At 40.4% G+C, this 16373-nt stretch overlaps 1 protein-coding gene across 3 annotated transcripts in view; it reads left to right on the top strand.

Moving 5' to 3' along the window:
- rbm33a (RNA binding motif protein 33a) overlaps window positions 1–16373 on the top strand; it is a 184464-nt gene that overhangs the window by 75548 nt on the left and 92543 nt on the right. For all 3 annotated transcript variants that reach the window (XM_073054888.1, XM_073054889.1, XM_073054887.1), the window contains exons 8-9: window positions 14231–14412; window positions 15639–15927. In XM_073054888.1, coding sequence (XP_072910989.1) covers window positions 14231–14412; window positions 15639–15927 — 471 coding nt within the window. The remainder of the gene's footprint in view (window positions 1–14230; window positions 14413–15638; window positions 15928–16373) is intronic.

The following is a 16373-nucleotide window of genomic DNA, read 5'->3' as shown; positions in this document are numbered from 1 at the left end:
TACTTCTTTACTGAACAACATTCCAATATCTCCTAACGACTGGTAAAAAAATATATATATTGCAGCCTACCAGGAAAAGTTATTGATCACCTTTAACTTAAAAGCAGAGTTCGCTCGGATCCAAAGCCGCTCGCGTAATGCGCTCCCCCCCTCCTTTCCGTTTATCGCAAACCGGCATTTTCCCACAAGACACCGCGAAACCGGGTGTGACGTCATAGCATCCCGCGATGTAGTACAGAAAACAAATATAGTTTAAACTAAGTAGGCAGCACAATGCTTCGAGTGTTTTCCATGTTGATGAGGGTGAGTACAAATGACTGATTTACAATAATTTAATTGTGAAAGTGCGCTTGATTTATCGTACAATTTCATTGGACCTCTGTGAACTACTCATCAATTTTATTGGTCTACTGTTATGAGGCAAAATGTTTACGAGGCGGCATGAAAAAAATCATGCATTAGCCGCTTCGGATTATTGGCCGCAAAGTTCAAAGCTGTTCAAAATGTGGGAAAAAAGTAGCGGCTTAAAATCCGGAATCTACGGTAGGTTACAGCAGTGAAAAACCACACTGGGTTCCACTCCTGTACCTAATGAAGTGACCACTGACTTTATCAGTGCAGGAATGGTTTCAAAATGGTGTCTGTTATTTAGGAAGTTTCAAGGCAGTCATGGAAAAAGACAAAGTTGGTTTTCGAGGTAGAGCTCTAAACTGAGGAAGGGTGCCTTTCAAAAGTGTGTGACTGGCAAAAGTCAGTTGGGAGCAGCTGTTGGAGGGGAAACAGATATCTGTTATATGGGAGGCATTTTAATCAATACTGAAGGTTTAGAATCAGAATGGCTGATAAGGGCGAGAAGCACATAGGCTAAGCTTAGAGAATCTTGATTAACAAAGGTTTGATGGGGGAAAAGAACTAAGCAAATACAAGGTAAAGGAAAATTCTTTTGAATAATTCCTTTGAGATTCATAGGAGATGCAGGAAACAATGTAGGATGGATAAAGGGACTGTGAAATTACCTTGGCAAGAAGACTAACAGAGAACTCGAAGATCAGATCCCCTCAGAACCAAAAGGGTAGTCTGTGTGTGAAGCCAAGGCATATCACTGAGGTCCTAAATGAAAGCTTGTCGTTAGTATTTGCCATGAAGTAGGACTGGCGGCTGGAGATTTAAGGGAGAGGTATGATAATATTCTCAAGTATCTAGTTATCAGGAAGGAGGAGGAGATAGAAATATTGGAGAAATTAATGTGGGTAAATCCTTGCAGCCTGATGAGGTCTATCCCAGTATCTAAGAAAATAAGGCCAATATTGCTGGGTGCTGACAGAGATTTTCACATTTTCATTTGCCATATGTGAGATATTAGAAGGCTAAAGGATAGTTGATGTTACTCAATAAAGACAGTTGACTTTAGCAACGTGTCTGGAAAAATTCTGAAGGACAGGATTTAGGAGGGGTTAGAATATTTTTTATATGCAGGGGAAATCATGTTTCGCAAATTAACTTGAGAAAATTGTTGAAGGCAATACAGTATATATATAACCATATAACCATATAACAATCACAGCACGGAAACAGGCCATTCCGGCCCTCCTAGTCCGTGCCGAACTCTTAATCTCACCTAGTCCCACCTACCCGCACTCAGCCCATAACCCTCCACTCCTTTCCTATCCATATACCTATCCAATTTTACCTTAAATGACACAACTGAACTGGCCTCTACTACTTCTACAGGAAGCTCATTCCACACAGCTATCACTCTCTGAGTAAAGAAATACCCCCTCGTGTTTCCCTTAAACTTTTGCCCCCTAACTCTCAAATCATGTCCTCTCGTTTGAATCTCCCCTACTCTCAATGGAAACAGCCTATTCACGTCAACTCTATCTATCCCTCTCAACATTTTAAATACCTCGATCAAATCCCCCCTCAACCTTCTACGCTCCAATGAATAGAGACCTAACTTGTTCAACCTTTCTCTGTAACTTAAGTGCTGAAACCCAGGTAACATCCTAGTAAATCGTCTCTGCACTCTCTCTAATTTATTGATATCTTTCCTATAATTCGGTGACCAGAACTGTACACAATATTCCAAATTTGGCCTTACCAATGCCTTGTACAATTTTAACATTACATCCCAACTTCTGTACTCAATGCTCTGATTTATAAAGGCCAGCGTTCCAAAAGCCTTCTTCACCACCCTATCTACATGAGACTCCACCTTCAGGGAACTATGCACTGTTATTCCTAGATCTCTCTGTTCCACTGCATTCCTCAATGCCCTACCATTTACCCTGTATGTTCTATTTGGATTATTCCTGCCAAAATGTAGAACCTCACACTTCTCAGCATTAAACTCCATCTGCCAACGTTCAGCCCATTCTTCTAACCGGCATAAATCTCCCTGCAAGCTTTGAAAACCCACCTCATTATCCACAACACCTCCTACCTTAGTATCATCGGCATACTTACTAATCCAATTTACCACCCCATCATCCAGATCATTTATGTATATTACAAACAACATTGGGCCCAAAACAGATCCCTGAGGCACCCCGCTAGTCACCGGCCTCCATCCCGATAAACAATTATCCACCACTACTCTCTGGCATCTCCCATCTAGCCACTGTTGAATCCATTTTATTACTCCAGCATTAATACCTAACGACTGAACCTTCTTAACTAACCTTCCATGTGGAACTTTGTCAAAGGCCTTGCTGAAGTCCATATAGACTACATCCACTGCCTTACCCTCGTCAACATTCCTCGTAACTACTTCAAAAAATTCAATAAGGTTTGTCAAACATGGACAAATGGAATAAGTTGATTATCAAGTAAAAAATAGTCAATTCTAGTCAAGATATGGTGAACATGTGAAAAAAAAGAATAATCTCTCTCGGTAGGATGAAGGAAATGCCATCAAGCAGCATTTATAAAATAGATTTATTTAGTTACACCAAGGCAGGACATAGATGGGGAATAGCAGGCCTTTACAGTGGTTTTCAGGGAAAGAAATCTACCTTTCTTGTCCAGTTTAGTCTGCATGTTTTTCAGACCCCTGTAAGGCAACCCCTGACAGTTTCAGTTCAGAGGAAACTAGGGGTGGGCAATAAGTAAGTTTTGTCACCAACATCTACATTCTGCAAACAAATATTTTAACAAAAGGAAAACAGCAGGTTATGATATCAAGTCATGGTTGAAGACACGAGCAGTATGGTGGAATTTCCAGGTGCCAGGGGTCATGAAGTGTGTGAAGTTACCATAACTAGAGAGATGATTCTTGGAAGACTGAAAGGTCTGAAGGTAGATCTGTCACCTGGATTATTTGGTGTATAAGCCAGAGTTCTGAAAGAGGTGGCTGAAGAGATCATGGAGGTACAAGTAATGATCTTTCAAGAATCACTAGATTCTGGAATGGTTCTGGAAAACTGGAGAATTGCAAATATCACTCCACTCTTCAAGAAGGGAGAGAGGCAGAAGGAAGGAAACTATAGGCCAGTTAGACTGACCTCAGTGGTTGGGAAGATGTTGGAGTCGATTATTAAAAATGGGGTCTCCGGGTACATGGAGGCACATGATAAAGTAGGCCATAGTCACCATGGTTTCCTTGACGGAAAATTTTGCCTGACAAATCTGAAAATTTTTGCCTGAAAATTTTGCCTGACAAATTCTTCACAAATTCTTTGTGAAGAAGTAACAGGCAGAATAGACAAAGGAGAATAAGTTGATGTTGTGTACTTAGATTTTCAGAAGGCCTTTGATAAGATGCCATGTATGAGGCTGCTTGACAAGCCCTTGGTATTACAGGGAAGATTCTAGCATGGATAAAGCAGTAGCTGATTGGCAGGAGTCAAAGAGTGGGAATAAAGGTGACATTTTCTGTTTGGCTGCCGGTGACTAGTGTTCCAAGGAATCTGTTTGGATGGACTCTATTTGTGTTATATGACAATGATTCGGATGATGGAATTGATGGCTTTGTTGCAAAATTTGTAGAGGATTTGAAGGTAGGTGGAGGGGCAGGTAGTTTTGCAGAAGTAGAGAAGCTATAGAAGGACTTTTAAAGCCAAAAAATGGTGAATTTGTGGAATTCATTGCCACATGCAGCTGTGGAGGCCAGGTCATTGGGTGTATTTAAGGCAGAGATTGGTAGATTCTTGATTGGACATGGCATCAAAGGTCAGAATCAGAATCAGGTTTATTATCACCGGCATGTGACGTGAAATTTGTTAACTTAGCAGCAGCAGTTCAATGCAATACATAATATAGAAGAAAAAGAATAATAAATAAATTTTATTCAGCATACTTTACTATATACTATACGTATATTAAAATCATGCAAAAACCAGAAATACTGCATATTTTTTTAAAAAGTGAGGAGTGTCCAAGAGTTCAATGTCCATTTTGGAATTAGATGGTAGAGGGGAAGAAGCTGTTCCTGAATCACTGAGTGTGTGCCTTCAGGTTTCTGTACCTCCTACCTGATGGTAGCAGTGAGCAAAGGGCATGCCTTGGGTGCTGGAGGTTCTTAATAATGGGCGCTGCCTTTCTGGGACACCGCTTATTGAAGATGTCCTGGGTACTTTGTAGGCTAATAACCGAGAATGAGCTGACTAAGTTTACAACCCTTTGCAGCTTCTTTCAGTCCTGTGCAGTAGCCCCCCCCCCCCCCGCCATACCAGAGTGATGCAGCCTATCAGAAGGCTCTCCACAGTACGTCTATAGAAGTTTTTGAGTGTATTTGTTGACATACCAAATCTTTCAAACTCCTAATTAAGTGCAGCCACTGTCTTACCTTCTTTATAACTGCATTAATATGTTGGAACCAGGTTAGATCCTCAGAGATCTTGACACCCAGGAACTTGAAACTGCTCACTCTCTCCACTTCTGATCCCTCTGAGGATTAGTTCCTTTGTCTTACCCTTCCAGAAGTCCACGGTCAGCTCTTTCATCTTACTGACATTGAGTGCCAGATTGTTGCTGTGACACCACTCCACTAGTTGGCCTATCTTACTCCTGTACGCCCTCTCGTCACCCCCTGAGATTCTACCAACAATGGTTGTATTGTCAGCAAATTTATAGATGGTATTTGAGCTATCCCTAGCCACACAGTCATGGGTATATAGAGCATAGAGCAGTGGGCTAAGCACACACCCCTGAGGTGCACCAGTGTTGATTGTTAACGAGGAGGATATGTTATCACCAGTCTGCACAGATTGTGTTCTTCGGAATAGGAAGTCGAGGACCCAATTGCAGAGGGAGGTACGGAGGCCCAAGTTCTGCAACTTCTCAATCAGGATTGTGGGAATGATGGTATTAAATGCTGAGCTATAGTCAATGAACAGCATCCTGACATAGGTTTTATGTGTTGTTCAGGTGGTCTAAAGCTGTGTGGAGAGCCATTGAGATTGCATCTGCTGATGACCTATTGTGGTGACAGGCAAAATGTAGGTCCCTGCTGAGGCAGGAGTTCAGTTTGGTCATGACCAACCTCTCAAAGCATTTCATTACTTGAGATGTGAGTGCTACCAGTGGTAGTCATCAACGCAGCTCATTTTATTCTTAGGCACTGGTATAATTGTTGCCTTTTTGAAGCAAGTGGGAACTTCTGCCTGTAGCAGTGCGAGGTTGAAAATATCCTTGAATACTCCCGCCAGTTGGTTGACACAGGTTTTCAGAGCCTTACCAGGTACTCCATCGGGACCTTCCGCCTTGCGAGGGTTCACTCTCTTTAAAGATAGCCTAACATTGGCCTCTGAGACAGAGATCACAAGTTACGGGGAGAAGACAGGGAACTGGGGTTGAGGAGGAGGGAAAAAAAAGTATCATCCAGGATTGAATGGCGGTGTAGACTTGATGGGCCAGATGAATTCTGCTCCTATGTCTTATGGTCTTGGACAGATTAGGATAATGGGCAAAGAAGTGGCAGATGGAATACGGTGTTGGGAAGTTTATGGTCATGCACTTTGGTAGAAGAACTGAAAAGGTTGACGATTTTCTAAATGGAAAGAAAATACAAAACACTGAGGCACAGGGGGACTTGGGTGTACTTGTGTAGGATTCCTTAAACATTAATTTGCAGGTTTCATCTGTGGTGAGGAAAGTAAATGCGATGTTCGCATTCATTTCAAGTGGACTAGAACATAAAAGCAATGATGTAATGTTGAGATTTTTTTAAAGCCCTGGTGAGGCCTCACTTGGAGTATTGTGAGCAGTTTTTGTTCCCTTATCTTAGAAAGGATGTGCTGAAAGTGGAGCGGGTTCAAAGGAGATGCACAGAAATGGTTCCAGGATTGAATGAGTTGTCGTATGAAGAGTGTATGATGTTCTGGGTCTGTATTTACTAGAATTCAGAAGAATGAGGGCTGACCTCATTGAATTCTGTTGAATGGTGAAAGGCCTTGATAGAGTGAATGTGCTGAGGATGGGAGATTCGAAGAGCAGAGGACACAGCCTCAGAATAGAGGGGCATCCTTTTAGAACAGAGATGAGGAGGAATTACTTTAGCCAGAGTGTGGTGAATCTGTGGAAATCTTTGCCACAGGTGACTGAGGGTGTCAAGTCATTGGGTATTCTTAAGGCAGGGGTTGATAGATTCTTGATTGATCAAGGCACGAAAGGATACGGGGAGAAGGCAGGAGAGGGGGACTGAGAAAAAAATTGGATCAACTGTGATGAAATGATAGAGCAGACTTGATGGGCCAAATGGCCTAATTCTGTTCCTATATCTTATGGTCTTATAAAAACAGAAAATCCTGATAATGCCCAGCAGATTAAACTGTAGGCCCATAAAAAGTCATCAGGAATTAGATGAACAGATATGTAGTCAGATCACCAAAGAGTATAAAAGTAGTAAGGCTGTAATAGTGGGGTAGCTTTCCCAATATTGACTGGGATTGCCTCTGTGCAAGAGACTTAGATGGGATTGAATTTGTAAAATGCCTTCAAGAGTATTTTGAAACAGTCTGTAGGGAGTCTTACAAAGGAGTGGACTGCAGTAGGTTTATCTGAGAGAATGAGGATAGGTAAATGAGAGAATTACACACAGTGGGCACCTAATTAGGTACACCTGCTCTTTAATGCAAGTATCCAGTCAGCCAATTATGTGGTAGCAACTCAATGCATAAAAATATGCAGACATGGTGAAGAGGTTTAGTTGTTCAGATCAAGCATCAGAATGGGGAAGAAATGTGATCTAAGTGACTTTGGCTGTGAATGATTGTTGGTGCTATACAGGGTAGTTTGAGTATCGCAGAAGCTGCTAACCTCCCGGGATTTTCATATACAACAGTATGAGCAGAGGTTCCCAACCTGGAGTCCATGGACCCTTGGTTAATGGTCAGGGTCCGTGGCATAGAAAACATAGGAAACTTTTGCTCTAATATATAGAGAATGGTGTGAGAAACAAAAAAAACCAGAGTGAGCGCAGTTCTGTGGGTGAAAACGCCTTGTTAATTAGAGACACCATCGGACAATGGCCAGACTGGTTCAAGCTGATAAGAAGGGCAACATTATCTCAAATAGCGCAAGTTACAATAGTGGTGTGCAGAAGAGCATCTCTGAACACAAACCATGTTGAACCTTAGAGTGAATACCGTAGATTCCGGACTACAGAGCGCACCTGATTAAAAGCCGCTGGCTCTAATTTTAGAAATAAAATCAATTTTTTAATTGTAAAGGCCGCATCGGATTTTAGGCCGCACCGGATTTTCGGCCGCAGGTGTCCCACGTTGTAATATGAGATATTTACACAGAAAGATATTACACGTGAGGATTTTTTTAACTTTTAATTAAATCCATATGGTAACAAAAACAAATACATATTGCAAATGCTTTTTTTTGAACCGTGCCCGTACGCGGCTACTTTTAAATATACGTTGCGTATACTTCTTTACTGAACAACATTCCAATATCTCCTAACGACTGGTAAAAAAATATATATATTGCAGCCTACCAGGAAAAGTTATTGATCACCTTTAACTTAAAAGCAGAGTTCGCTCGGATCCAAAGCCGCTCGCGTAATGCGCTCCCCCCCTCCTTTCCGTTTATCGCAAACCGGCATTTTCCCACAAGACACCGCGAAACCGGGTGTGACGTCATAGCATCCCGCGATGTAGTACAGAAAACAAATATAGTTTAAACTAAGTAGGCAGCACAATGCTTCGAGTGTTTTCCATGTTGATGAGGGTGAGTACAAATGACTGATTTACAATAATTTAATTGTGAAAGTGCGCTTGATTTATCGTACAATTTCATTGGACCTCTGTGAACTACTCATCAATTTTATTGGTCTACTGTTATGAGGCAAAATGTTTACGAGGCGGCATGAAAAAAATCATGCATTAGCCGCTTCGGATTATTGGCCGCAAAGTTCAAAGCTGTTCAAAATGTGGGAAAAAAGTAGCGGCTTAAAATCCGGAATCTACGGTAGGTTACAGCAGTGAAAAACCACACTGGGTTCCACTCCTGTACCTAATGAAGTGACCACTGACTTTATCAGTGCAGGAATGGTTTCAAAATGGTGTCTGTTATTTAGGAAGTTTCAAGGCAGTCATGGAAAAAGACAAAGTTGGTTTTCGAGGTAGAGCTCTAAACTGAGGAAGGGTGCCTTTCAAAAGTGTGTGACTGGCAAAAGTCAGTTGGGAGCAGCTGTTGGAGGGGAAACAGATATCTGTTATATGGGAGGCATTTTAATCAATACTGAAGGTTTAGAATCAGAATGGCTGATAAGGGCGAGAAGCACATAGGCTAAGCTTAGAGAATCTTGATTAACAAAGGTTTGATGGGGGAAAAGAACTAAGCAAATACAAGGTAAAGGAAAATTCTTTTGAATAATTCCTTTGAGATTCATAGGAGATGCAGGAAACAATGTAGGATGGATAAAGGGACTGTGAAATTACCTTGGCAAGAAGACTAACAGAGAACTCGAAGATCAGATCCCCTCAGAACCAAAAGGGTAGTCTGTGTGTGAAGCCAAGGCATATCACTGAGGTCCTAAATGAAAGCTTGTCGTTAGTATTTGCCATGAAGTAGGACTGGCGGCTGGAGATTTAAGGGAGAGGTATGATAATATTCTCAAGTATCTAGTTATCAGGAAGGAGGAGGAGATAGAAATATTGGAGAAATTAATGTGGGTAAATCCTTGCAGCCTGATGAGGTCTATCCCAGTATCTAAGAAAATAAGGCCAATATTGCTGGGTGCTGACAGAGATTTTCACATTTTCATTTGCCATATGTGAGATATTAGAAGGCTAAAGGATAGTTGATGTTACTCAATAAAGACAGTTGACTTTAGCAACGTGTCTGGAAAAATTCTGAAGGACAGGATTTAGGAGGGGTTAGAATATTTTTTATATGCAGGGGAAATCATGTTTCGCAAATTAACTTGAGAAAATTGTTGAAGGCAATACAGTATATATATAACCATATAACCATATAACAATCACAGCACGGAAACAGGCCATTCCGGCCCTCCTAGTCCGTGCCGAACTCTTAATCTCACCTAGTCCCACCTACCCGCACTCAGCCCATAACCCTCCACTCCTTTCCTATCCATATACCTATCCAATTTTACCTTAAATGACACAACTGAACTGGCCTCTACTACTTCTACAGGAAGCTCATTCCACACAGCTATCACTCTCTGAGTAAAGAAATACCCCCTCGTGTTTCCCTTAAACTTTTGCCCCCTAACTCTCAAATCATGTCCTCTCGTTTGAATCTCCCCTACTCTCAATGGAAACAGCCTATTCACGTCAACTCTATCTATCCCTCTCAACATTTTAAATACCTCGATCAAATCCCCCCTCAACCTTCTACGCTCCAATGAATAGAGACCTAACTTGTTCAACCTTTCTCTGTAACTTAAGTGCTGAAACCCAGGTAACATCCTAGTAAATCGTCTCTGCACTCTCTCTAATTTATTGATATCTTTCCTATAATTCGGTGACCAGAACTGTACACAATATTCCAAATTTGGCCTTACCAATGCCTTGTACAATTTTAACATTACATCCCAACTTCTGTACTCAATGCTCTGATTTATAAAGGCCAGCGTTCCAAAAGCCTTCTTCACCACCCTATCTACATGAGACTCCACCTTCAGGGAACTATGCACTGTTATTCCTAGATCTCTCTGTTCCACTGCATTCCTCAATGCCCTACCATTTACCCTGTATGTTCTATTTGGATTATTCCTGCCAAAATGTAGAACCTCACACTTCTCAGCATTAAACTCCATCTGCCAACGTTCAGCCCATTCTTCTAACCGGCATAAATCTCCCTGCAAGCTTTGAAAACCCACCTCATTATCCACAACACCTCCTACCTTAGTATCATCGGCATACTTACTAATCCAATTTACCACCCCATCATCCAGATCATTTATGTATATTACAAACAACATTGGGCCCAAAACAGATCCCTGAGGCACCCCGCTAGTCACCGGCCTCCATCCCGATAAACAATTATCCACCACTACTCTCTGGCATCTCCCATCTAGCCACTGTTGAATCCATTTTATTACTCCAGCATTAATACCTAACGACTGAACCTTCTTAACTAACCTTCCATGTGGAACTTTGTCAAAGGCCTTGCTGAAGTCCATATAGACTACATCCACTGCCTTACCCTCGTCAACATTCCTCGTAACTACTTCAAAAAATTCAATAAGGTTTGTCAAACATGACCTTCCACGCACAAATCCATGCTGGCTACTCCTAATCAGATCCTGTCTATCCAGATAATTATAAATACTATCTCTAAGAATACTTTCCATTAATTTACCCACCACTGATGTCAAACTGACAGGTCTATAATTGCCAGGCTTACTTCTAGAACCCTTTTTAAACAATGGAACCACATGAGCAATACGCCAATCCTCCGGCACAATCCCTGTTTCTAATGACATCTGAAAGATCTCCGTCAGAGCTCCTGCTATCTCTACACAAACTTCCCTCAAGGTCCTGGGGAATATCCGGTCAGGACCCGGAGATTTATCCACTTTTAAATTTCTTAAAAGCGCCAGTACTTCCACCTCTTTAATTGTCATAGGTTCCATAGCTTCCTTACTTGTTTCCCACACCTTACACCATTCAATATCCTTCTCCTTAGTGAATACCGAAGAGAAGAAATCGTTCAAAATCTCTCCCATCTCCCTCGGCTCCACACATAGCTGACCACCCTGATTCTCTAAGGGACCAATTTTATCCCTCACTATCCTCTTGCTTTTAATATAACTGTAGAAGCCTTTCGGATTTACTTCCACCTTATTTGCCAAACCAAACTCGTAACTTCTTTTGCATGGGTATGATTTGCATGGGTAAGTCTTTTGACAAGGTTAAGGCAGAAAGGCTCTGAGATGTGTTGATAAACTGGATCCAGTATTTGCTTGGAAGAAGGTAATGGTGGGAGAATGTTTTTCTGACTGGTGGAACTCCTGCGGTCTGATGAATAAGTTTGCGGACAACACTAACATTGCTGGAGTCATAGATAGTGGAGAAGATTGTTTAAAGGTTCTGCAGGATGTACAGTGCCTTGTAAAAGTATTCAGACCCCTGACTCTTTGTTCATATAAATGAGTATTACAACCAAGGAGTTTGATCAATTTAACTGAGAACTTTCATTTGTGAATCACGTGCTCCTCTTTTCATAGTAGAGCCCCCCCAAAAATCAGGGAAAATTGTAAAACATGCAAAACTAAAAATTCAATAACTGAAATGTCAGCAATTCAGAAGTATTCACCGCCTTTGCTCAGTACTCAGTTAAACCATTTCTTGCAGCAATTACAGCGAGTACTTTTTTTTGCACAGCATTGATGGAGTAAGGTTTGTCCATTCCTTCTTGCAAAATTGCTCAAACTGTGCAAGGTTAGTTGGGGAGTGGTGGTGGACAGCAATCTTGAGGTCTTTCCAGAGACGTTTGATTGGGTTAAGGTCAGGACTCTTGACTGGGCCACTGAAGGATATCAATTTTCTTCACTTGAAGCTTCTCCATGTTGCTCTGTGCTTTGAGTCATTGTTCTGCTGAAAATTCTCCCCAGTTTAAGCTTTACGGCAGAGACTAGCTGGTTTTTATCTAGGATCTCTCTGTTTTTAGCAGCATTTATCTTCCTATCATTCCTGACTAGATTTCCAGTTCCTGCTGCTGAAAAGCATCCCAACAGCATGATGCCACCTCCACCATTCTTTATAGTAGGGATGGTGTTACCTGGCTGTTGCTCAGGATTATTAGATTTATGCCAAATGTACCACTTAGCATTGAGGCCAAAAAATCCCACTTTAATCTCATCTGACCACAAGGTCATCTTCCACATCTTTACAGTATCTTCTTCCTTGCCACTCTTCCATAAATACCCTTTTTGTGCAATGCCTTAGAGGTTGTGGAGTCATGAGCTTCACCTCCAGTTTCAGCCACTGACTTCTGCAGCTCACTTGAGTGATTGTTGGCCTGACCTAGGCAGTGTGGCTGTGTTTTCCTGTTTTTCCCCCCACTTCTTAATGATGTACTGCACTGAGCTCTAAGGTATGTTCAGTGCCTTTCAGTATGTTCCGTACTCTTCCCCAGATCTGTGATTCTCTATTACCTAACTTGTCTTGAATGCTCTTTTGTCTTTATTTTGGTTTGGTCTGTTAAAAACCTACCATACTGTTGGACCTTATAGAGAAAGGTGACATCTATTCAGGTGAATCTTCAGTTTTCTACGTCAATAGGGTGAGGTGGTAATGCAGTATCACAATTCACCCAAGGTGAATATACAGTATTTCACCTGAGGAAAGTTAGCATTGTAACTACAAAGGGACCTTTTCAGCCTAACAATCTTGGTTTTTATTGTTTAGAATATTGTTTTGGAATTTTTCTTTTGATTTGACATGATGCACAATGTTTTGAAAATTAGCTCAAAAATATCCTATATTTTAAATTTAGAAAGTGAAACATTAGAACGTGAAAATAGTTCTGGGAGCTGAATACTCTTTCAAGGCATGGAGAGCTGGGTGGAGTAGTGGTAGAATAAATCTAACTCTGTCAAGTGTGAGGTTATACATCTCAGGAAGTCTAATTTTGGTATAATATATGGAGTAAATTTTACAGATCTTAGAAGCATTGAGGATCTTGGGTTACAAGTCCAGAGTTCTCAGAAAATGGTGACATAGGTGGATAGAGTAGTAATGAAGGGATTTGGTATGCTTGTCTTAAGAGACAGTGATATTTAGTATAAGAGTTGTAATGTCATATTGCGCATCGCCACACTGCAGGAAGAATATCACTACAATTGAGGAAATACATAGAAGTGATTCACCAGGATGTTGCCTAGAATGGAGGGCTGTAGTTACAAGGAGAAATTGGATTGGCAGTTTATGTAGGTGGCTGAGGGCTAACCTTATCGTAGATGATAAAATTATTAGAAGCACAGAAAGGGATGGTCTACTTTTCTAAGGTTGGGGAAGCTGTTGTAAAAGCCCATTTCTGTACTCTATGATTCTCGATCATACACCACGAAAAAGAAACAGCTAACATTTTCATCAGCTAACCTCTTCATCAGAATGTGAGAATGCTGAAATAAAAACTCAGCACATTTGGAGCATATTTGGAAAGAGTTGGATAGTTTCTTTGCGTCACTGGTCCTGTGAAAGACTTTTTATTTTGATTTATTCTGTACATCTAGATTTGTTCCACACAATAAAAGCTAAATATAAACATGAGATTCTACAGGAGCTGGAAATACCCGAGGGGTGATAGATAATTTCATGGCCTAAGGTAGAAGGAGTCAGTTTTAGAAAACCTAGCACATTTATTTTTCAACATAGTCCCCTCCTACATTTGCACACTTAGTCCAGTGGGCGTGGAGCATACGGATCTTGGACTTCCAGAAAGTGTCCACAGTTGGGTGATTGATAAGTTCGTGGCCTAAGGTAGAAGGAGATGAGTTATACAGCTCTTGTTACACACACATGCAGGTCAACTCCTTGAGTAATTATGCAGTGTTTGAAGTTAATAACTCATCTCTTCCTACCTTAAGCCACAAACTTATCAATCACCCCTCGTACAATGTAACAGATGCAAATTGCTAGAGGAATTCAGGTCAGGCAGTATCAATGCAGGGGGATGGAGTTGACATTTCAATCAGTCCCCGATGAATCCTGATGAAGGGTCATACTTTAAGTTAATCTGCATGTTTTAGGCATGTGTTTAGTGTTTTGATAGCACACATGGCCAACTAATGATCGTGTTTTAACTTCAGAACTTTCTGATGAGGCTAAGGCTGCGTTACGTGAATTTGAGGAGACAGAACGCCAACGGAAACAAGGAAAAAGAGGGCGAAGAGGGCGTTCAGGTAACCTTGGTTTTGGCGATCCTAGGAAAGATGGTGGAAGGAAGAAAGACCAGCGCCTACCTTTGATGCCAGTGCCTCCATCACTGCCGGTAACGTTTGTTTGTCTTTGTTTTTATTTCTGAAAATTAATTGGCTATGCAAGGGAAGGTTGACTGCATTAAGAACTGATGGATTGTATCCAGTTTATCTTCTTACAAAAACATCCAGTTCAGAGTTATTGCAAGCAATCTGCCTTTATAGTCAGTGACTTGATCATTGAAATGGTTCCATATCATTTTTATGATGAATGTGGTTATTCACCATGTTTGCACAATCTAGTGATCTACTCTGTTTTCAGCTTTTAATGAGGAAAATGTAGAAACCTTTATACAGTCAGAAAGACCTGCAACACCAAAGAAGAAAATTAAAACCTGAATTGGAATGTTTAAATAAAATTAATTAAGTAAAAACAACATTAAATATGAAATCAGATAATTGATTCAGCTAATTTAACCAGCAATAATAAAAACTTGTTTCTCCTTTTTCTTTTCTCTTCTGAAATTTTGCCAATGTTACAGAAATACCATTTGTTTATGTAATTTTCCTGAACACATTTATTATGCCTTTCCAAGCATCAATGCCAAAATATATATTTGTATTTGTTCCATGCTATTGTCAGGGCAATTGGATAAAATCTTGAGAAATGATGTTTCTTGGAATCTGAAATCGACGATTTAGATGAACTATAGCTATCTGGTTCTCTGAATGTGATCATTTAGATTTTGAACTAAGGTCCCATAAACAGCTATGTGATTGATTGTTTTTTTTAATTGTAAGTTGTATGTTGATGCTGGTATACATGAAAAATGTCTTTCAGATAGTCTTGCAAGATCAGCTGAAGCATGGAACAAGCAATTGAATTTAATTTAATTCTGTCATTGAGTTGATACATCTGACATTGAATTTCTAGACTAGTCCACAATCTTGTAACCTTCTGTCAAAGGACAAAAAACTGAACTAATTTGATCCTCCATATTGATTCTATTCTTGTGGAAATATTCAAATTCAGAGAATCAAATTAGTATTGTACCGATCACGGGAATACACAAGTGATTTGAAATATATGTACAATGTCAGATTCATAATGTGGTGTTTAAGAAGCTATACAAAGTAGACTGTTACTAATTCACCCAAATTTCATAATTTATCTCACCTGTATTCTCAATTTTTGAATTATAATAAATGAGCTGAGATAATGCTTTGTATAAAATTATGTATTGTAGTTCTTTGATTTTTGCTCAATGGAAAACAGTGATCAATGATTTCTTTTCTCCAGATTCCTCGTACTACTGTAAATTCCCCAGATCATCAGTCTGGTAGAGGTAATTTTCAACAGCGACAACAGCCACCGCCTCTCCTGGTACCTCAAAGACACCCTTCCGCATCTCAGTTATCTGTTTGCCCTCCGCAGCAACCAGAGCAGCAGCATCCACAGCAGAAAGACCAACCGCAGAATTCAGAAACTGCTCCTATAAGTTTGAATGAAGCAGTAATCCCGGCCCAACAACCAAAGAACATTCATATAAACCCTCATTTCCGAGGCCCAGTGGTTACTCCTGTCCAAGGTTAGAACTCTGAAAGAATATGTAAATTATCCTTTCTGAGGAAAAATCACATTCCTTTTTACATTGTAATGTTATAGTTATAGTATAGTAATCTTGATCTGTCAGTGATCCTTTATTCATAACCCTAAACATCGATTGTTTTTGGGTTTTTATTTATAGGTGGCATGAGATCAGTGAGTTCATGCCTTCAGAAAGATCACTTGCCTAGTGTCAGAAGCAAATTGTCCTAAGTATCCCTATATCAGTGACAGTATAGGGGTACTTAAGACGACGATGATGACTTAAGATGATTTGAAAATGATTCAAAAGTTTTAAAACATGATGTTTCCTAATTTGTCAAAGGGCAAAGATTGGATGATAATTTATAAACTCTGCCATTGGGAAAGTTTTGGAGCTTAAGTAACTCTTACTATTTAACAAGTCAGCAAGATTGAAGATGCCAATTC

Source organism: Hemitrygon akajei, chromosome 8, assembly GCF_048418815.1.
Source record: "Hemitrygon akajei chromosome 8, sHemAka1.3, whole genome shotgun sequence".
In the NCBI taxonomy this organism is placed as follows: Eukaryota; Metazoa; Chordata; class Chondrichthyes; order Myliobatiformes; family Dasyatidae; genus Hemitrygon; species Hemitrygon akajei.
Note: the sequence above shows the minus strand (reverse complement) of the source record. Positions and strands in the feature narration are given on the sequence as shown.